A 20,884-nucleotide genomic window follows, 5' to 3' on the forward strand; every position below is an offset into this window, starting at 1 on the left:
GGTATTTTCCATGGGAAAAAAACCCCTCATTCCCCCAGTGTTTCAGGGTCAGCTCAAAGAAGGTGTTTGGGGCTCCAAGGGCAAACATCATCTTAATTGCTGGCAGCTTTGTTCTGGAAAAAAATCCTGAAACAATTGTGAATTTAGGGGGCAGCACCTCCCATTAGGCCAAAGTGTCTGGATGTGAATGGTGAATATTTTCGTGGGAAAAAAACCTTGTTCCCCCAGTGTCTCAGGGTCAGCTCAGAGGTGGCATTTGTGGCTCCAAGGGCAGAGTCCTTGTTGCTAGCAGCTTTTGCCTTGGAGAAATCCTACAATGTTAGGAGGTGGCACCCCTCTGGTCCAAGACACAACTGGACATGAATAATTGCCATTTTCCATAGGGAAAAAACTTGTTCCCCCAGTGTCTTGGGGTCAAGTAAGAGGTGGCATTTTGGGCTCCAAGAGTAGTTAGTCTGCCAGTTGGAAGCACCTTTTGTCTTGGAGAACCTGTGCGAGATTTGCGATTTTAGGAGGCTGCACCCCAATGTTGTCCAGGATGCAAACAATGGCCATTCTCCATAGGAAAAAGAATTTGTTCCCCAGTGTTCTGGGGTCAGGTCAGTGGTGGCATGTGAGGCTCCAAGGGCAGTCAGAGTCCTAGGTGCTAGGAGCTTTTGTCTTGGATAAATCCTATGATGACTGCAGTTTTAGGAGGCGGCACCCCACTACTGCCAAGGTGCGACTGGACATGGTTAGTGACCACTTTCCATAGGAAAAACAGATTGTTCCCCAGTGTCCTGGGGTCATGTAAGAGGTGACATTTGGGGCTTCAATGGCAGCCAGAGTCCTATTTGCTGGCAGCTTTGTTCTGGGAAATGTCCTGTAAAGTGTATGATTTTAGGAGTGATTTAAAGACGTGTAGATGTAGTGCTTGGGGACATGGGGCAGTGGTGGCCTTGGCGCTGCCAGGCACTGTGATCTCAGAAGGCTCCTCCGACCTGAATGATTCTGTGATTCCAAGGACACTCTGTGTACAGCCAGCACAAACACACCTGTGCCTGCTGCAAACATCATTTCACTTCCTCTCCTTCACTTGCTGCCAAGTATTCCCTGGCAACAGGGAGCATGGAAGCAGTCCTTGCTGCTGGAGAGGCCATCAGGATTAGACCAAATTCCCTTCTGAAAAAGCTGACAGAATCTAGCCAGTCCTGTCTCCAGCTGCCTGGGAAGCTCACAGTCCTTTCCAATGGCAAAACAGAGGGAAATCACCTCGTGCAGGGGAACAATGACACAAGAGCTGTGGGGGACAGCAGCAGAGACTGGAGAGGAAGTGTAACACCAGAGCTTTCCAAAGGAACACCTGCCAGATCAACCTCCAGGACCTGTGGAAAACATTTTCCAGGTGAGTTGTGAGTCCATCTATTCCTGTCTTCCACTCACAGACCTTTCAGTCATGGTCACGAACTGCTCTGGATGGAAGGTCTCTTCTTTTTTAAGGGATAAATAGATAATGAAGACCTTTCCATGATTTGGAAGCATTTTTAAATATGAGAGATTTTGATTAAAAAAAAAAGAACATTAAAATTTTACCAAATATTACCTAATTCTGTGAGTTGATTTTGCATATTTTTTGTTGTATCAAACAGCTTTCAGCAAGTGGTTTATTTAAATTTAGAGCTCTTTTCCAGCAAGACTAAGTTAACAGTCAGAATTATAGAATCAGGCACTGGTGTGGTAGAAGAGCATAGAAGAGACTCTGTACATCTTTGCTGTGTACATGTGCAATGAGAAAAAGGCCTGGTTTTGCCTCACCTGCTGACATCCTGCCTACCTGTCTTTGTCATAGGGTGGCACTGCACACTAAAATATAGTGGATACTCCCAAAAAATACTCAGTTGTGTTTGCAGCAGGCCTTTGACATAACTTCTGATCATGTGGTGGATTTTTAGGCTGCCCAGAGTCTTTTTTGTTTGCTTTTTGATATTGGTGCTGTTGCGGTTTGGTTTGGTTTGGTTTCTTACAGAAAGTTTTAACTGCCTGAAGAGAGTTTCTTGTAAGTGATACAATCCCAGACTACCAGAAAACAGTAAAGAGAAATTAAGGAGCAGAACAAAAGGGTGAGGGAGACCATTCTAGCAACAGAAGTGTGATGAGTGTACACTAGAGTAGCAGAAAGTTAAAAAAATAAAGATGTGCTGCCACCACAACTTGAAATCCTAAAGATCCAACTTCACACTCAAGTTCTCCCAGTGGAAAATGCTGAGGAGAGAAGAGGTGAATGTACTCTGCATCCAGTTACTTACCTGTCTGCTGTAAACAGCTTGAGAATCTCTCTCTTCAAATAATCCACTTGGAAAAAATCTGACTTGCCTTTCATTTTTTGGTCTTAAATATCACCCTAACAATGATCAGAAATCATCACTGCAGTGCGGTTTGAGATCCAAATTTTACTACTTCCATGCAGATGGTATTTGCACAAAAAGTTGAGGGAAGTACTATATCCTTTCAAGCTGCTATGGCAGAGACTGTATTTACTTTGTGTCTTTTTCCCCCTATACCTCAATTCACTTAATGATTTTACTTTTTTTTTATATTATGTATGCAGTGTCACTATTGATAGCAGTAGAAGTAAAGAACCTTCATCTTACTTCCCAGAAAGGGTAGAAAACATCTGTTTATTGAATCATAAAAAAAGGAAAGGTCCTTGAGAAATTTACTTTTTGTCTACACAAATCATAGCTATTACACTGGTTGCATTTTTTTATAATGGAAATGGTATGGAGAAGTAATCAACATCAAATGCAGCTTAGTCAGGAAGTGACAGATTCCAGGGGTTTATATTTCTTTTCTACCCAATCCAACATCAAACATTCACTCTCATTTCACTTGCTAAAAAGGGGGAAAGAAAAAATAATACATTAAATTAATAAAATGCACATAAACCTCAACAGGAATGGATATGGAAAATAATGTGTTTGGATATGTCTAAAAAGTCTCACTTCTGACAGGCAATCTCTGTTTAAAGGGATGGGTTTTTCAAAGTCTGGTTTGGAAGTCCTCATAAATTAGTTTGATCAAAGATCTCCCATGCCCTAAAGAATATGGATTATTAAGAATAGGGCTGCTAAAGAATATGGATTATTCTTAGCCTATGGTTTTGTATTCTATATAGGTCAGACTGACACAGAGTGGTGTGGCCATGCTCCTGCATGCCATGAAAATCTCTGTGCTGGGATAGATGAATTTATTGGAATAACAGGACTGCTCACCACCTCCTCTAATTAAACTGGTGTGACTTGCACATGGGAGATTGCTGAATTTAAACTTTCCCCCTTAATCTTTGGGGCTTAGTGTTTTGGCTAATTGCTTTACAGAAAACACTGACCACAAGGGTTTAGCTGGTGGACCAATGAAGGGGCCTTGAATTTGATTTGGTAGTTTAGGTGCCCTCTGCTGTTCCTCTCTCCTTGCAGCATAGGCAGAGCAGAGCATGTGCCTGGGAAGCTGCACCTTCAGGTCAGGATTGGAGAGAGATGTAAAGAGGGGCTTGCAAAAGCTAAAGCTCACCTGCTTACATGAGGTGGCTGGGGCTGGCAGCCTGGCTTGTTCTTTCACAAAAAAAGCTTTGGGCAACTGGGATAACAGTGCTTCAAGCTGCTGCAGCAGCACATTCCTGTGAGTGCCTATCAGGCTTGAGAAACCTCAGGAGAGATGGGTTTGGATTCTGGCTGCATCATCACCTCCAAGTCCCTAAGAGCATTTAGAGCCACAGGAGCTCCTGGAGTGGTGGTACCCACCTGCAGGGCCCTGCCCTTGGTCTCGATGGGCAGTGTGACTGCAGAGATGGCACAGATGATGCACACGGAGGAGAAGAGACACAGGGCCCCCAAGAAGGAAGCGCTCATCAGAACCTGCAGGTCAAAGAACATCAAACAGGAGCTTGCTGGTGTGGGGGGCTGACACTTAATTAGCAATTAAGAGTGGACAAAGGGTCACAAGTGCCTGAGAGACTCCACAATAGAAAAAAAACAGTATCTTGTGAACCTTAAGAGCTTTCAGAAAGTATCAAATAGTAGTAAGTTGAACTCTGTGATGAGAGTTACCCAAAGTTACATCTGGCAAAGACCACCCAAGTACTCTGTATATGGGGTTGGGAGGGAATTGATTACATCCTCCCTGTTTTTGGATGAATTTCAGGGACATCTCTCTGTATTTGATGGCAGTGTTCAGCACCATGTTTACCAACATTTTCAAGCATGCTCTTACTTGTGATATAAATGGAGCCACCATTGCTCCTACACGGCAAATTGCCCCACTTGTCCCCATCCCCAGCGCTCTCATTGTGGTGGGATAAACCTAAAAAAGGCCATAAATAAATTGGATTAGTGCAACAGCAATCTGCAATATCTTTTCTTTTTATTTTTAATTTTTTTGTTATTAGAGAGACCTATTGTTTTATCAATGGCAGCTAGTGGGATAAGATATGAAAAGAAATAAAAGCTCCCTTGGGCCTTACTTGAGCGATTACAAATCTCTCATTTTTTTCCCCCCAAGTGAAGTTTCAGGGCAAGTCAAAGCTGGATGTGATTCTCCTTTGTTTAGCACCACTACCTCCACTTTATTTCGTGCCTCTATGATTAAAATCACAGAGTTTAGGTTGGGTGCTAAAGGAAAAATTCTGTTTACACTGCTGAGCCCTGTATCTGGGAAGCAGGAAGAAGAGATATTGTCTGCAGCATTCAAGTCTGCCTATTCATTTTTATCAACAGCACATTTGTTTAGAAGGAAGAAAAAGAAAAACAGATCCCAATAAGAAATATTCAGGCTTAGAAGAATGTGCTTGGTGTCATTTTTCTTTCACATGTCCCAAACACCTGTGCCAATGAAACACTTAAATATGAATTTTACTGAACTTTTAGTCCTCTTAATATCAACAGATTTTAGCAAGTATACTCATATAAGCCTTTGTTTAAATACATTACTGGGCCAAGCAAGCTAATTCAATAAGAGTCCAGGCACTTAGCTTAAAAGATTTTGATCGTTGATTAAATTGTGAGTAGAATTGATTTATAGTATGGCTGTTAAAGCAGTGGTCTTTACATCAACAGCAACTTATTCAACACTGCTAAAATTGTGGTATTAAAGCCAGGTGCTAATTTAAATATTACAGTGCACTATTAAAAGTGCAAGGGAGTTACTTCTGTTTGCTTTGGATAGCTTTAGTCAATTAACAAGCAAATCCATTTAACACCATACAATTGTTTTTAAAAAAAAGAACAACAAAACGCCCAACAATTTATACTTGCAGAACTCACGGCTCCAAAGTTGTATGAAGGAAAAGCTCTTTAAAGGATTAAAACATTTTTCAGACAGAACATAGCAATTTCCATTAAGTGAAAAGGATCCTACATATAACCCCATATACTACCTCAAACAGCCCCTTAAGTGCTGGAAAATGTTCCTTTTAGTGGTAGTCTGTTCTCTCACTATGGGGGTTAAATAGGGGAAAGATTGTGGTTGTTGGAAGATAGTGATACCCAACATCCTCAAAAATGTTTTATAAGAGCTGAGCGACAGTTGGTTTAATAGGGCACTCCTCTTCCATCTACTCCTGTCATCTCCAAGCTGATTTTCTACTTCCTTCTTATATCTTGCATATGAAAACACTGGCCAAGATGACAGAGATACACAGCTCTAGGAAGGTGACTCTTAACTAGTCCATAAACTAGCAGGCAGTGTTCCTGAGTATACACAAATGGTATTTGAAGCCTCCAAGCAGCTCAACATACCTCAATGAGAACCCACCTCTGCTGTGTAAATGTAGATGGTGTTGAAGTTGGCTGAAACCAAGGCACGCAGCATGAAGAGAAAGCCAACCATGCCTGCACTGGAGAGAAAGTAATGTGGAACAGAGTTAATGTCACTGACCAGCATCTGCAGAGATACCAGAGTGAAACAAATGGGGAAAAAAGTGAATGAAAAATATAACTTCTTTCCAATGCATGTTGTTTACACATTTTTAAAATTTTCTGGACTGTGCTAGAAAGCAGCTTGTTGGATGCTTAGGGGAAGCCATGTGGGCTCAGTAGTACAAGTGAATCCTTCTGCACACCACTGAACCACAGAATCTGCTGCCACAGCTTTCCCAGGAAAAGGAGAGCCAGTCAGAGGCTTTTCTCAAACTTACAAAAATTACTGGCCTGCCAGACTGGTGAACTGAGAATACCAGAGATCCACCCCTCAGAATTTCATACCCTCAAACAAGACCCATAGTCTGAGCCAGAGTACCTTGAGGTGCAGATATTAAGGAGAAGAAAGAATAGAGCTGTACATCCCATGGTGATACACAGGCTTAGACGTCGTCCAAGGAAATTGATGCTGAGAATGTTCACAGGATTTACTGGAAATAAAAGGGAAAACCATAAAAAGCCATTCGATGATCTAACTGCAATGATTGTCTGCCTTGACAGACCTTACACAGTGTGACTCAAAGATACATGTCTGTGTGCCCAATGCCTACCAACCTTACAGTGTGACTCAAAGATACATGTCTGTGTGCCCAATGCCTACTAACATCCTGTAAAATGCACAAACACTAGCATTCTCTTCCTGCATGCAAAGCTTGTGATTTGCCCCTGTGTCCCTTTTGTTTCACCTTCCCCTGAGATGATGAAGCCTGTGCTTCTCTGAAATTGGCTGTGCTGAGGCAGAACACCAGTGTCTGTCCTGAGCCATTCAAGGAAGGCACGGCTGGGTGAGCAGCACAGGCCTGGGTGGTTTTGCTCCCTCTGCCCACAACCCAGCCAAACACCAGGGCCCGAGGTGTGTCCCACCCTGCTGAGCCAGGTGCCACAGGCTCATGGTCTGCATCCCAGGAGCTGCCAGCAGTGCCCAGTTCGTGCTGGCCCCTGCCACCAAGTGCACCCACAGCTCAAACCTTTGTGGTGAGCACTGTGAGAGGGCAATGGCAGGGCAAGGATGGGGGAAGAAGTTACGTGTGATCTCCCCGGCTGTGCTGATGATCATGCTCTGGTAAGCAGCGGGCCCAAACAGGCGGCAGTGGCAGGGGCTGTGGCTCTCCTCAGAGTCATCACTGGAGTCCTGCAGCGGTGGGGCTGCAGAGCCACAGACAAGGTCCCGCTCCAGCAACTCGGCACTGGCCAAGATGACGCCGTAATAAGCGAAAGCTATGCCAAGCCTGTGGGGAGAAATGCTGCAGTGAGGTGCAGCTATGATGGGGAAGGTGAGGAAACTCAAATGCAGCAGGTTTTGGATGCCCTGGAATCTCTGCTGCTGCTTGCACCAGCTCTGCATGATGGAACCCCTTAGCCTGAGCAGAGAAGTGGCTCTGGCGTCCACCTGTCCCATGGCACTCCCCTCCTACCTATGTCTAGGCACTGCTCTTCCTCAGTAAACCTCACCCCAGCTCATAGCTCAGCTTTGTATTGGGTTTTCATGGCCAGGTTTTGCTAGTTGGTTGGGACTACAGGGATGGCTTCTGTGGGAAGCTTCTGGAAGCATCCTCCATGCCAGATGCCAGCTGACTCCACCTGCTGACCAAGGCTGAGACCATCAGCAATACTGGTAGTGCCTCAGGGATAACATTTGCTAGAAATAGAAAAAAAAGGTGCAAGAGCAACAGCAGCCAGAGAAAGAGATGAGAACATGTGTGAGAAACATTGCTGCAAACACCCAAGTCAGTAAAGAATGAAAGGCAGGAGGTTCTTCAGGTGCCAGAACAGATTCCCCTGGTTCCCATGGTGCAGACCAGGGTGAGGCAGCTGTGTCCGTGCAGCCCTTGGAAGTCCACAGTGGAGCAGAGATCCACCTGCAGCCTTTGGAGGTTCTCATGCCAAAACAGGTGGATGCCTGAAAGAGGCTGTGACCCCATGGGAAGCCCATGTTGGAGCAGGCTCCTGACAGGACCTGTGGGTCCATGGAGAGAGGAGCCCATGCTGGAGCAGGTTTGCTGGCAGGACTTGTGACCCTCTGGGTGAGGTGAGGGCAGCCTTGCTTTGTCATTATCAAGTAATTCAGAATACACCTGATCATAAGCAGGCTGAAAAGTAATTTTCACTTTTTTATCCCCCCTGGCCACCTGGGAAGGCAGGCTAGGGGGCATGGGAATGCAGACCTGAGAACATACTAGGAACTCCTGGGATGACTAGGAGACAAAGAAAGACAAAAACCCAAAAGGATATTTCATAACACTCATAGAAGTCAAGGGGAAAAACATATAAAAAATTCAAGGCCTGACTTCACAGCATTTTGGGTCAATGAGTTCCCACAGACATATTATTTATACATTTCCATTCTAGACAGCAAAGCTAATGAAACATGTATTACCCTTGCACACAGCTGCTGGGATCACTGCATATGAAACCTGTCGCCTCAATCTTAATTTCCCCCAGTGAGTAGCACTGGTAATGGTGAATGTGTTTCTGTCAGAGCCCTTTGGCCATCCTTAGGGAGAACAAGTTTTCCCCAGGCAGGGAAGGAGAGCTGCAGGCACACAGCTGGTCCAGCTGCAGTCAGGTGTGGGCGCTGCCCTGTAGCTCTCCCCTGGCTCCCAGGAGCTGCCCTGTCCTGAGGAAAGACTCATAGCACCATCCTGGAAGTCCAGCCCTTTTCTCCCTAAGTTAACAGCAACCAGTCAGGGTGTCTGAGGTGTGGTCTGAAACAGGACAAGCCTATGGTGATCCATTCTTCCAGCTGCCAAGGATCTGCAGCTACCATCAGAGGCAGAGTGGTGTCCTGTTAAAGGCAGACTCATTGGGAGCCTTCTGCTCCCTGCACACTGTCAACCAAGAGAATGAGCTGATAAGCAAAACAAAAAAAATTACCATATGATCCATATCTGCAAAGTGGTTCTGAGGTATTTGGGGTGGATGAGGTCCTTGAATCTTCCCCTTCTTTCCTGAAAATCATACAATAGAAATAGAAGTTTATATAAAGGCATCTTTTATACTGGAGCAAGTGTTCTGTGAGAGCAGTTGGCACACCAGGCCCTCCTGTTCTCCCCCTGTCCCCAGGCTGCTTGTGGCACAGACAGAGCCACAGATGGTGCAACACAGCACCCATCAAACCTCCAGAGAGAAAAGCCCTGCTTCCCAAAAGATACCCACAGGAAGCTGCAGTGCAAAGAAGGGAGGAAGGGAGAAAAGAACATCCTGAGCTCTCCTGGCCCCAAAGGACCCCCCAGATCTGAGCAGTCTGGTCCCATTGTGACAGTGACAGTGCCAGAAGGGGCCCTGATTGCTGTTGGGGGGCCAGCATTGGTGGGGCTTCTGTCAGCTCCCACTGCCCTGCGTGCTGCTCTGCCTGTGAAGCTAACTTTTGGACACATACATCTTTCTGGGAGGCCTTGAAGTGCCAGTGAGCAGAGACTAGCCAGCACTGGGGATCCTGCCAGGCCTGCTGCCCCCCAGGGTCCCACCACCAAGGGGAGACAAGTTCACAGGGATGGTGTGGGTTGACTTTATTTTTATTTTCCTCATCATTAGTTAAGCCTAAGAGAGAGCAAAACTAATAAAAGCCCTTCCCACATCCAGTGTGGGTCCATTACATAAATTCAATTAAATTTCAGGGAAGCTTTAATCGTAACTAATTCCAATAGAATAGCACCATCTTGCATGAATTGCTAAGGACAATACTTGGTGCCTGTAGGATTGAATACGCAGGGAAAAGATCCAGGAAAGGGATTTAAAAGAACTGAATAATTTTGAGGTCCTGAACAATGGATTTGTCTTATCTTCCTGTCCTGGGTGTCAAAGGAGCCACCTAAGTCCTCCCATCCACCAGTCAGCCAGGCCCAGACTGGGTGAGAGGGGGAGAAGTCTGGGGGGAGACTGCCCCCCCCCCCCCCCCCCCCCCGCAGCACCCACACACATTTTTGGGCATTTCAGTCCAGCAGCAATCCACTCCTGAGCTGCTCAGGTACAGGTGGTGGTATCTGTGAAATGGTCTCTCCTGCTGGGCTGTGGCTCCACACTCAGGGATCTGGGGTCCTGGGACACAGTGGACAAGCCAGGCCAGGGGCTGGGAGAAGCCTCTGGGAGCACTGGGATGACCTCATGGCAGGCATCCTTGCAGCCTACCCACTCACAGCCCTGAGAGAGGCCCCAAGGGACAGTTCCCAGATCTCATGGCAGAGGGGACACCCCTGCGGGATGGGCGGGCAATAAGGAATGGCATGCTTTGCCAGTAGTCTATTTTGTCGTAAAGGAAGCCACTATTTTCTTAGTCCAATACTTTTCTGAGCGAACACAAACTGAAAAAGAAAACAATCCCAGAAAATTCTATTCCATTTTGAAGGCAAGAAAACTGACATCTTCATCATTGCTTTCAGCAGTTGTTCGGAAAAGAATCAGGCAAGGAGGACGAGAGAGGCAGAGCAAGATGTGGTTGGCAGTCCCGCTCCCTCCCTGAAGCCCAGATGCCGGCGGCCCTGCCTGGGATGGATGGGCTGGACAGCCTGGACTTACCTTGGCAGGCTCCCTCAGCTGCCCCTCTGGCACGGCCGCCCCATTCATCCTGGCTATCCTCTGCAGCGTGGCCAGTGCAGCCCCCGTGTTTCCCATGGACACGTTGTACCGTGCTGACTCCGGGATGAACTGGAAGCAGAGCAGGAAGCCTTTCTGCACCTCTTGTCTTACTCGCAGCTTCTCATCACACCTAGGAGCCTGCTCAGGTCGGCACAGGGCACTCCATAGGCTGGAGCAGCCCTTTGCCTGCCCTTCCCCCAGACATGCCCTGGGGTGCTCCGTGTGCCCCAGCCCCCCATTCCCCCCAGGGGCTCACCCTGCCCAACAAACCCATTTGTTGGTCATGCCACTGAGCCATCTGGGTCAAGCGCTTATGAAAGGTGAAAGCCAAAGAGACAGGTTTAACAAAAACAATCCTAAATTAATTGACATTCTAAAATGAGATGAGGCACATATTACTTGCTGAAGCAAAAGTCTTGGAAGGCACAACAAGGCCATTTTAATAAAAAGGAAGAAGTGATTAAAATGTAACTAGTTACTAGCATTTGGTGCTCTTTCCAAAATAAAATATGTTTTTTATTAAATGGTGCTATTAAATAATAAACAATTATATCTATTTCACTCAAATAGGAATTAAAGACCACTTTTTTAAAGGTATGTATATTAACTCTGTCTTTACTTTTCCCCCCAGATTACAAACTTCAGCTATCCAATTTTTCTGGCAAAAATAATCAGAGAAACAAAACATCCAGGCTGTATAAGTGTACACTCACAGCAACCTTATATTTGCCTGCCCAGGTAGCACCCCAGATGGACTTGTGCTGCAGGAAGAGCTTTTACATCTCTACAGACTCCACCAGCCACAGCTCAGCACTGCAGTGCTCATGAGCACTGTAAGCAGGGATTTTCCACATCACCCTCCACAAATCAGATGGTTCTCATGTCCAAGACAATGATGGTTCTCATGGGTTTTCTGAATAAAATATCCCCCGGATACCTGGAGAAATTGTGGTTTTCCCTGACACTGTGAACAGTTTACTGAGGTTACTTTCCTCAGTCCTAGAAAATGTTAAGACTGAAGAGAGTGTGCTGTGCCCAGCATTAGACTGAAGTTATTGTTTGTCATTTTTTTCATATACTATGTAGTCTGTCTTCCTCTTGGTGCCTGGCCCATCACTGCAATCCCTGAGTACTGCTGGCAGGCTGGACACTGGAACCTGGGCTGCTGGAGGGCTACCAATAAAGCCAGGCCAACATCAGCATGGTGGCATCTCCCCTGAAGATGGTCTGCAGCCCCGTCAGGACTTCAGGACCTTACCAAGCCACTATGTGAGAGGACAGAAGAGGAGAAAAGAGGACACAAGAAGAGCTGGGGATGAAGGGAGTGGAGGGCAATGGTGCCTGGGGAGACATCAGGGCGATGGCAGTACAGCAGGGAGTGGAGAGCAGAGATCTTCCTACCTTGAACACCAGGATGAGAAGGATGCCAGGGATGGAAGCAATTCTGATCAACCATCGCCAGCCAATGGTTGGGTTCACCACTGATGCCAGGCCAATGATTAACAAGGATCCTGCCAACCAAAACACCTTTCCAAGGGAAAGAGAGGGGTTAGAACATGAACACATGGCAATGATTTGTTTACCCTTCTGGCCCAGTTCTGTGGATAGATGGGGAACTGTGCTAGGGAATGCCAAGGTTCAACTGAGCCATCTTGTGGCTGTCTGAGGAGCTGGGCTTGGGTTAGGAGGAAAAAGGGAAAGGCAAGAGTTTGGGGAGGGACAGAGAATTAATTAGCTCCAGGTAAAAAAAATTTCTGTGGCTACAGCTGTACTTAAAACCACTGCTTTTGTCTTTTCAGTCACTTCTCTGCTAATGCTCATGAATTTTCCTGTTGTCTAGGTCTCTTCAGGGAAGCAGGAGATTGACAAGCTCAGAAGGAAAAATCAGGCCAGATTTCCACTGCTGAAAGTTGGTGGCTCTCCAGTAGACTCAATGCCCAGCTATACCAACAGCAAATCTGGCCTCTGATCTGCAAGTACATTCCTTTCTGAAGTTCACTTGTTGCCATTAGGAGACACATCCCTTTCCAGGGGACCACCCAAGGGAGCTCAGATAACACAAATCACAAAAGCTGCAGCAAGTCCATGAATAGCCTGTGGGCAGAAATAACAAATTTCTGGGGAGAAATACAAGATTGTTCTTCCATAAATCTTTGTGTTTCTGATGACACTTCAGTAATGATGCCCTGGGATCAAGGAGGCTGCAGTGAAAAGTAAGTTATCCCTGACAAGAAGAGTTTGGTTCAGCAGTGGGATGAATTTGTGCACTCAGAGGTGTCACCACTGATCATCTGCACATACAGCAACTGCCCACTGCAGAAGTCTGCAGTAAGCAATGACCTAGCAAGTGGATACAATCCTCCCAGCATGTATCAGGCCAAATTTGGGACTATCTGTGCTAACCCTCCTATGCAAATCCCCTGGCAGAACCTGAGCAGGGAGATGAGCAGATTAGGACCTCACCTGAAAGTCACTACATAAACCACTTGTTATCTCTGGGGGTCCAAATAGGGTGGAGAGGGGATACACCTCTTGGAGTGGGCTGGGAATGCCACAAGCTCCAGTGCCTGCCAGTCCACCAGCTGGCCCCATTAGATCCGGTAGCCACATTGTCAATAGGACAACCAAGAGGCTGGGTGTCAGCCATCACTCAAAGTCCCTATAAAATGTTTGGAGCATCAAATAATTAGAGAAGATACTGCATCTCTCCTGTGTACATCTTTAATAACACAGATGCCACACTCTGAGGTACAGGAGGCAGTGAACGCTTGCTCAGACCCAGACAAGAGGGTTTAGTCTGGGAGAAGTGCTGATGTGCTGGAGATGTGCCTTCCAAACTGTGGTGGGACAAATCTACTGGGACTCAGAGCTAAAAGAAACAGTGATGTTTTCATGTTCTCACCTGGGATAAGGGCAACATGTATCCCCGATATTTGGTGGGCAAAAATTCAGTTTTTATGATAAGTCTAGCAAAAGGGGAAAAAAAAAAAGCAGAAATACAGTTGTAATGAGAATTTACATACAAATCAAGTAACAGTTCAGCTCAACTCATACAATGAATACCATTCCTCTTCCACCGTGAGCACCCAGAGACAAGGAATCCCTGTCCATTATGCCTCTCTCCTACCCCAGCACCAAATTACATGCAAGGGAAACACAAGCCACGAATCCTTTCCAGCCTGTGGCTGTGGGATACAAGTAAATAAACACTGCAGTCTGCACATCAGGAAACCTACGGGTGACTGAGGTGTCAGCACAAGCATAGATATGTTCATAGAAATGAACATTTTAGTAAACGTTTTTTTCCATGAAATAGGAGAATTCTGTTCCACTTTTTAAACGGTTGAGTGCCCTTGGCACAGGGGCCTTGTGGCACAGGCATCTCTCAAGGTCCCCAGTGTGAATTGTGTTTCCTTAGATGGACAGAGAGAGAGAGGTGGGAAGAGACCCTCAGTGGCTCCATCTGTCTCAGCCAGTGAAGTGTTTTATAAAATGTTGAATTTTCTTCCATGAGACTCATGAGCAGCCTCCATGGTCAGGGAATGGGGGCCTTCCTGGGAGGGAGGCTGTGCCAGCAGCTCACCAGATGCATGACTCTGGTGCCTTCTCACAATAGCACCTCTCTCCTCCATGTCCTTTCCTTCAGCAAAGGGCTTTTGGGTCAATGTGACCACTTTAGGGCTTTCCTTTGTGGGCATCAACCAGGCTTTGAGGAACCATGGATGGTGCTGAAATGTTTCATTTTCTTCAATAAGAGAGTCAACAAAAAAACCCCTATTTTTCCAGACCAGTGAAGTGGTCATTAATATTGTGAATTTTTCTTCCCCACATCCTCCTTTCTGCCCCAAGACAAAAACTTAATTTCAGTGGGAACGCTTTATATAATTAAAAAATAATTTTCTACTTAAGTAGAATTGTTGTGACTTTTTTTTTTTTAAAGAGGAAGCAGCTTTTACTCATCTGTTACCTGTCTAATTGTTTTTACATTGTTCTTAATAATCCCTCTGTCACCAGTGTAATGTAAACCAGCTGCCCCCTCTATTCCAGGCCTCAGGAGTCCTTGGGAACTGCAAGTTAGGTCAATTGACTGAGATTTAGTGAAATTACAGAATGGCTTTTTGTTTCAAGGTGATGTGGGAATTTGGTCCCCTTTCCCCTTCCAGCCACCCCGTTACCTTCTTTGGGAAGGCGGCTTGCACAGCCTTACCCTTGCGCGTGGCCTGACACGCCACCTCCTACCATGGCCCGCAGGAACACAAACCAGATGTAGGATGGGGCAAACGAGGTCAGCAGGGAGAAATAGGCTGCCCAGAGGAAGGAGAGCAGCAGGATCTGCAAAAGGGCAGGAATTAGGGTTATTAAAGCACAGGCTCAGCCAGGTGCCTGGCTCCTGTGGAGCACAGGAAAAGGACACACAGCCCCCGGCAGTCACTCACCTTCCAGCGGCCATACCGGTCAGCCAGGAGCCCAAGCACTATGCTGAACACCATGTAGCCAAAAAACACCATCTGAGGGGAATTGGAACACAGCTGTGGAGGGCCCATTTCCAGCTACACGGGCAGCTCTGCTCTTTGAGCTGCAGGTGAGCTGTGTGTTCTCAGGGCAGCAGGATGAACTGTGGCACCCAGAACTACAAGGGAGAGACTTTCAGGGGATGGCTTCCTTTGTGTAGGCACTCACTGCTGCAATCCTCAAAGCTGGGGGTGGGTGGCAGGATTTCAAAATAAGAACGTGGAAGTGGGGATTTGCTTTGTCCACTTGCTGTGGGCATGGACATCTGCTCTCATCAGCTTCATTTCTGATGTCCACAGTTGTGGCACTGTTCTTGTCCCTGTAAAGAGGCCCTAGGAATTTGTTTGGTTTGCTGGGAAATGCGCTTTCCAAAACCCATGGTGGTACCCATGACTATGACCACATGGTGGATGACCTTTCTGAGGAGGAACATGAGTCACTCACTGTTGTCACTAAAGCCACCTGCCAGTCTTGGAGCTGCCACTCACATCGGATGAGAGGGGACACAACAGCTATCAGCATGATCTCCATGGCTTCAGCCACCTTTGGGAACAAGTGTGTGTGTTAGGAAGAAGGGAAGCCAAAAGAAGCCAGTGACATTCGGCTAGCTAAGACAACAATCATATCTACCAAGGGTAGAAGTGACATTCGGCTAGCTAAGATAACAATCATATCTATCTATCCTCTGCAACAGAAGCCCACAGGGAAAATTCTCTCAGTCCTACAAAGCCTGCAGCCATGGCAGTTCCACCATGTCAGAACTCTGAAGCATGGTGCCTCCACAGTGGTCTGAGCTCTGTGCCTGACCTGGAAGACCTTGGTGACAGGGAGAGGAAGAGGGAAAGGCACACATAGAAAGAAGGTACAGGTATACTGTGTATCTGGGAAGTTTGGAAAGAGCCATCCTTGGCAGAGAAGATTTTTACCCATCTGGGTTATTAGAAGATCTTCAACTATCTCTGGAAACCAAGCTGCTTCGTTGGGTATCTAGCTGTGGATTCAGGCATCTGACATGAACTCTTAAAACTGTTTTTAAGAGTTCCCTTGCTCCACTGGCTGTGTGCCCTACACAGTTAGGAATGAGCTGACACTTTACACACAGCTTCTGACTTTTTCACCTCAGCTGCAGCAATCCTCATGGATAGACCCTTGTTATATTTTTAGGCCAGCCTGGCCTCCAGCTTTTGCCCAAGTTCCCAAAATAGATACACAACCCAAGACCATGAAAGTTAGGAAATTTGTCAGGTAGCCAGGGGTGAGAAGATGCCAGGCCTTCTGAGCCAGATTGCAGAGGATTTGGGTGCCATGGGGATAACATGAAAAATGCAACTGTGAAGCTGAACCAACCTTCAGGCCCTAACTGAAGATATGCCCTGACAGTGCTCCAGAACAGGGGACAAACCATGATGCTCTGGGCCAACCTGCTCAGCTTTGCCCTGAAATGGGTCTGATATCAATGGGACCAAAATCTACTTTCACCAATTATGAAAATAGCAGAAATCCTGCTTGAGAATGTATGTATGGAAAAAATGGGCTGGCAGTGGTATGTACTTATGGTTGTTATTTCATGGCAATGAGAAAAATGAGAAGGAAGCTTTTTCCAGGCTACCACAGATGGTTGCAGATACCTACCCCAGTGCTGCCCATTATGAGGAAAAGCATGATATGGAACCTCCCAAACCCAATGGTTTCCACAGCTTCTTCCACTGTAAATGTCTTTTGTCCTAAACATAAAAAGAAAATTAAGACACAAAACCTGTCAGCAGTCAAATTGTACCTCCTCTTCATAAAAAAAAATACTTCTCATGCTTCTGTGGGACTGCACCAGGAAAAAGCCTGGAAACATCTACCAGCTTTATATCCACTGACCAGGCCCTGGATGTCCTGGTGGCAGGGCTCAACAGGGGGTTGCTGAATCAGCAGCCAGTACAAATGGAGGAAGAACAGCCTTGTACTATTTGAAATGCTTTTGAAACAGAGTAACGTTTAAAAAATTATTCCAAGGAAATTAATCCTCAAATTACCAGTATAATAAAATGTTTACACAAAGCAGAGGCTGAGAAAAGCCAAGCCAGCCAGCTCTTCCCACTGCCATAGGCAGCAGCCTCCAGCCTGATAGGTGTGGTGGGATGGGAGCATGGGATGCTGATGTTGTAGCTCCATCTACAGAGGTTTTAAGTGGCTGGAGTGGCACAACTGAGGACTCTCCCTCTACCCAAGCCAAACAAGGAGCCAAATTTCTAGTCCTGTCAATACAAACCCACCTTTCGGTGGTTCTTTTCTCTCTGCGTGGATTTCCTCCAAGCCAATAGCATTTTCTGCCTCTTTTGGTGCAGTGGCCATCAGCTCCTGCTGGGATCCGCTGTCACTGCAGGCAAGGCTGGGATTTACCTGTGAAACCTCACAACAGTCACAAAGTCACCCAAGCAAGAAAATAGCAAGGCAGTTTCTCACACTGGAATGGAAACTTTCAGATACAGTCAAATATTAGTTTGTTTCATGCAACTACTAGAACTTGTCCCTTCCCACTAGGGTTTTAGTGAAAAACACATAGAAACATCACAGGCTGAGTTAGTTGAACTGAGAGACATCAGTATCACATCACACTGGCTGTTTTTATGGAAAGTCCGGGGATTGCCTTAGGGAAAACTGGAGACCTGCTAAGACAAGAGAGCATGTGACAACTTCCCCAGCCCAGAGGTCGGTGAAATACAGTGCCAGTCTAAAAGATGTTGCATCTCCAGAGCCAAGACATGATAGAACCACTAGTGGTTGCCCTTTTTGGAGGCTCCCAGTGGAGCTGAGTTTGAGTGTGCAGTAGAGGTGCTGCACTCAGCCTGGTGGGAGCCCCCACTGAGGCAGAGCCAGGTGACCCAGCCAGCTCCCTAACCCCAGGACCCTGAGGGTGGCAGGGTAGCACTTAGCTCCTCACCCAAGCAGCACACAACTTCCTGCTGCAAACCAACCCCTCTGCCTCATCCCTTGTCACACTAATCCCCATCCTCTCAGGGCATCCATAAACACAGCCATGCATTCTGGATTGCAACTGGAAGCTGGATTCCTCCACTGTTGCTTTTTCTCATCAGAAAAACTCATTTTAATCCCAGGGCAGGGATTAAGCACACTGATTGTTTAAACCCACAACCTTTCCTGCTGAGTGCATGCTCAGGCACTGCAGAGGGGGGCTCAACACATCTGTACTTTGCTGACCCCCTCTCCTTTGATTACCTCCCTTCAGGAGTGCTGGACTTGGCCCAGGCTGCATTCACAGCCAGCCTGCAAAGACTGGGGAGGCTGCAGAAGGGTGAGAACTGGAGGGAATTAATGGCTGAGATCATCTAATGAAAGATAAAAAAATCCATTTGAGATAGAGGGCAGCATGAACAAAGAAAGCATGGAATTACTGTACTCCAGGATGTATACCTTGATCCTATACTGAGGCACAGTAAGAAGGAGGTCATTAAGGATTAGTCAGTTGAGTCACATAGACTGACCTTGCTGTGGTCCAGCACACAAGAAGATGCCAAAGATATTGGTTACATCTGTCTCTAGCAATGTCCTTGGAGGCAGCAATAGCTGCCAGCAGCACACAGTGCCACCAGCTGATTATGACAGCCAACAGCTAGGGACTATTTCCAAGTGGAACCAGCTCAACAGAAACCAAACAAGGTGCCTTGGAGAGCCCATGGGAAGAGGTAAAGATTTACTGTGTCTGAATTGCCAAAGGCTTTGCAATAACGAAGTCTGGGCACCTGTTCTTCTCCTTTTTTGTTCCTTTATTACTAGGGACCTGCAAACACATTCTACCCTAAGCTGCCACACAACACCTCTGTCTGGTTAAACAAACACTCTCCTCCAAAACCTCTGTGGCAGGCACAGCCCACAGTGCTGGCAGGACAAGCATCAAGCCCTGGGTGTTTGCCCACCCATCCTGATGCTGGGATACCCTGCTACTGTTTGCTGAGGGGTGTTGGAGCATTTCACTGGTACCTGCTGTGGGCTACATGCCTTCCTTCTGGGAAGTGCCACAACTCTTCCACAAAAGAGGAGAGAAGCCCAATCCCTTATGCTGCTGTGCAGAACTCACAGAGAGAGTCAGGTGCTCAAGCAGAAGGCTGCAGTGCTACCTCCAGCACCCTACAGTAGCCAGACACCTTCAGAGGTGGCAGGATGCACCTAATGGGAAAACCCCACTAGTCTCATATCACAGCTGGTAAGCAGGTGGGATACACTCTCCAGCACCTCAGATAACACCAGAAATCTGTGCAGGCACAGATAAACCACCTAAGAGTTCCTACCAAACCTGAGTTGTGCTCATCCCAAACCCTTGCAGCTGTTTGCCTTGATGGAGCAGCTAGTGTCTATCTTCAGGGAATCACAAATTTCCCTCTATTTGTAAATCCAACTAAATGCCAATTACACAAGCCAAAAGAACAGCAGTGACAAAGCTGTTGCTGGCAGGGAAAATAAAAATCCTCCATCGGAAGGGAACAACCAAGAGTACAGTGAAACTGCTGCTGGGACCCATTGGAATTATGCTGTGACCCCCCTCCTCCCCCCAGAGGGCTGTGAGGCACAAAGGCCATACAACATGCACTGCTGCCTGTGACACCACCTGGGAACTCTGTCAGTAAGGTCAGAGACCTTCTCTAGCTGAGAATTTTCCCTGCAGGCTATCTGATCATAAAAATGATGAAATGCCCCCAGTATTAAGCAAGATTTTACTAAATATTTTTTTAATTTAGCGAAATTTTCTTACCTCTGTGGTGTCTCAGGCTCGGAGGAGAAGACCTTTTTTCTGACTGTTTCTCCTCTGCTCTTTACTTTTACAGTGCTGACAGTGCTGCTTGTTTGGGATCCAACTCCCAGGGGTCAGGTTTCCTCCTTGCTGGGCACAGGCTGGTCCCTCTCCACCCACCTCCACCACCCAGGGGTAGGTGCTGCAGGCAAGGTGCCCAAGTGCTGGCCTGTGTTTGTCTTACTGCATCATCTTAGGTGCTTCACAGGCACTGCCCTCCACAGGTGTTGGTGGTTACTCATCCCTTCTTGTGAGGATGACTCAAATCAGGTAGAAGGAGGGTGCTGGACACATCATTATTGAAACACCAACAAGATCTTAGCTCATAGGTTTCAGAGGTAGGTTCAGCAGTCAGTGCCCACGTAAGGCACCTTTGCCATCTTCTGCATGGGCATTGCAGCCACTGTCTCTTCTTAGGCCAGATGAAGCCAACTCGGGCACCAGCACTATGAGAAAAATAAGGTCTGCTTCATCCTTCTAAATTTCTTGATGAGGTAGAAAAATGCAGGGAGTATTCGTAGCTTTAAACTGCCACAGGGATCCCAGCCTTGCTGTGCAGCAAATCTCAGTGCCACAATAGGTATGGGCTCTTGACTAGGACCATATGTGCTGACCTTTACTACTCAGTGTTGGTACAGGTCTCACAAGGGCTTCCAAAATCCTTCTGTTTTGAATACATACACTGAACTGGCAGCAATGGTGCAATAGTTTTATCAAAGTAACTCCCACACTGAATCTCATCCTTCCAAACATCTGGAAGATATTTGCTATCAGCCAACATATGCTATCTCACAGCTTTATTTTTTATCTTCTTCTTAATAATATCTAATATTCAGCTGTTATTGGCATCTGCTGAATGAGCTGCACAATCCAAGCTGCCAGATCCATACCATTATGTTTTCATTGCAAAAATTCCAACAGCGTGTGTGCAATGACAGGAGGGAACAGATGTTCCAGCATTCCAGCTCCCCAGCAAAGAAGGGGAAAAAAATGACCAAAATTCCAGTGAAGTTCTAAGCTACAAAGATGATCTTTCAGGCCCAGGTGT

At 46.6% G+C, this 20,884-nt stretch overlaps 1 protein-coding gene across 5 annotated transcripts; it reads right to left on the reverse strand.

Annotated features, from left to right (window-relative positions):
* Nucleotides 1–223: 223 nt before the first annotated feature.
* SVOPL (SVOP like) lies at nucleotides 224–19,921 on the reverse strand. 5 transcript variants are annotated; one of them, XM_021536665.4, is made up of 16 exons: nucleotides 19,798–19,920; nucleotides 17,303–17,429; nucleotides 16,671–16,762; nucleotides 15,483–15,581; nucleotides 14,963–15,034; nucleotides 14,734–14,858; nucleotides 13,429–13,492; nucleotides 11,928–12,053; nucleotides 10,467–10,595; nucleotides 8,826–8,899; nucleotides 6,978–7,180; nucleotides 6,271–6,382; nucleotides 5,788–5,869; nucleotides 4,249–4,338; nucleotides 3,780–3,893; nucleotides 224–2,871 (listed from the first exon to the last, which is right to left on the reverse strand). In XM_021536665.4, the coding sequence occupies exons 2-16, from the start codon at nucleotides 17,379–17,381 to the stop codon at nucleotides 2,860–2,862; spliced, it is 1,473 nt and encodes a 490-aa protein (XP_021392340.4). In that variant the 5' UTR covers nucleotides 17,382–17,429; nucleotides 19,798–19,920; the 3' UTR covers nucleotides 224–2,859. The 5 variants fall into 5 exon arrangements, 4 of the variants coding, with proteins under 4 accessions (XP_021392340.4, XP_085425418.1, XP_085425417.1 ...); XM_085569292.1 differs by lacking the exon at nucleotides 224–2,871 and having other exon boundaries at nucleotides 3,411–3,893; nucleotides 17,303–17,438; nucleotides 19,798–19,921; XM_085569291.1 differs by lacking the exon at nucleotides 224–2,871 and having other exon boundaries at nucleotides 3,411–3,893.
* Between the last annotated feature and the right edge of the window lie 963 nt (nucleotides 19,922–20,884).

Source organism: Lonchura striata, chromosome 1A (genome assembly GCF_050655825.1).
Source record: "Lonchura striata isolate lonStrDom1 chromosome 1A, ASM5065582v1, whole genome shotgun sequence".
Taxonomy (NCBI): Eukaryota; Metazoa; Chordata; class Aves; order Passeriformes; family Estrildidae; genus Lonchura; species Lonchura striata.

Bases quoted from the DNA above. Each gene is read 5' to 3' on its own strand.
- SVOPL (XM_085569292.1), bottom strand. From the start codon at position 17,381: ATGGCCACTGCACCAAAAGAGGCAGAAAATGCTATTGGCTTGGAGGAA. The intron at 13,493-14,733 runs GTAAGGCTGTGC...CCCTTTTGCTAG, and splicing joins GTGTCAGGCCACGCGCAAGG to ACTTATCATAAAAACTGAAT. The intron at 8,900-10,466 runs GTAAGTCCAGGC...TATGATTTTCAG, and splicing joins AGCTGAGGGAGCCTGCCAAG to GAAAGAAGGGGAAGATTCAA.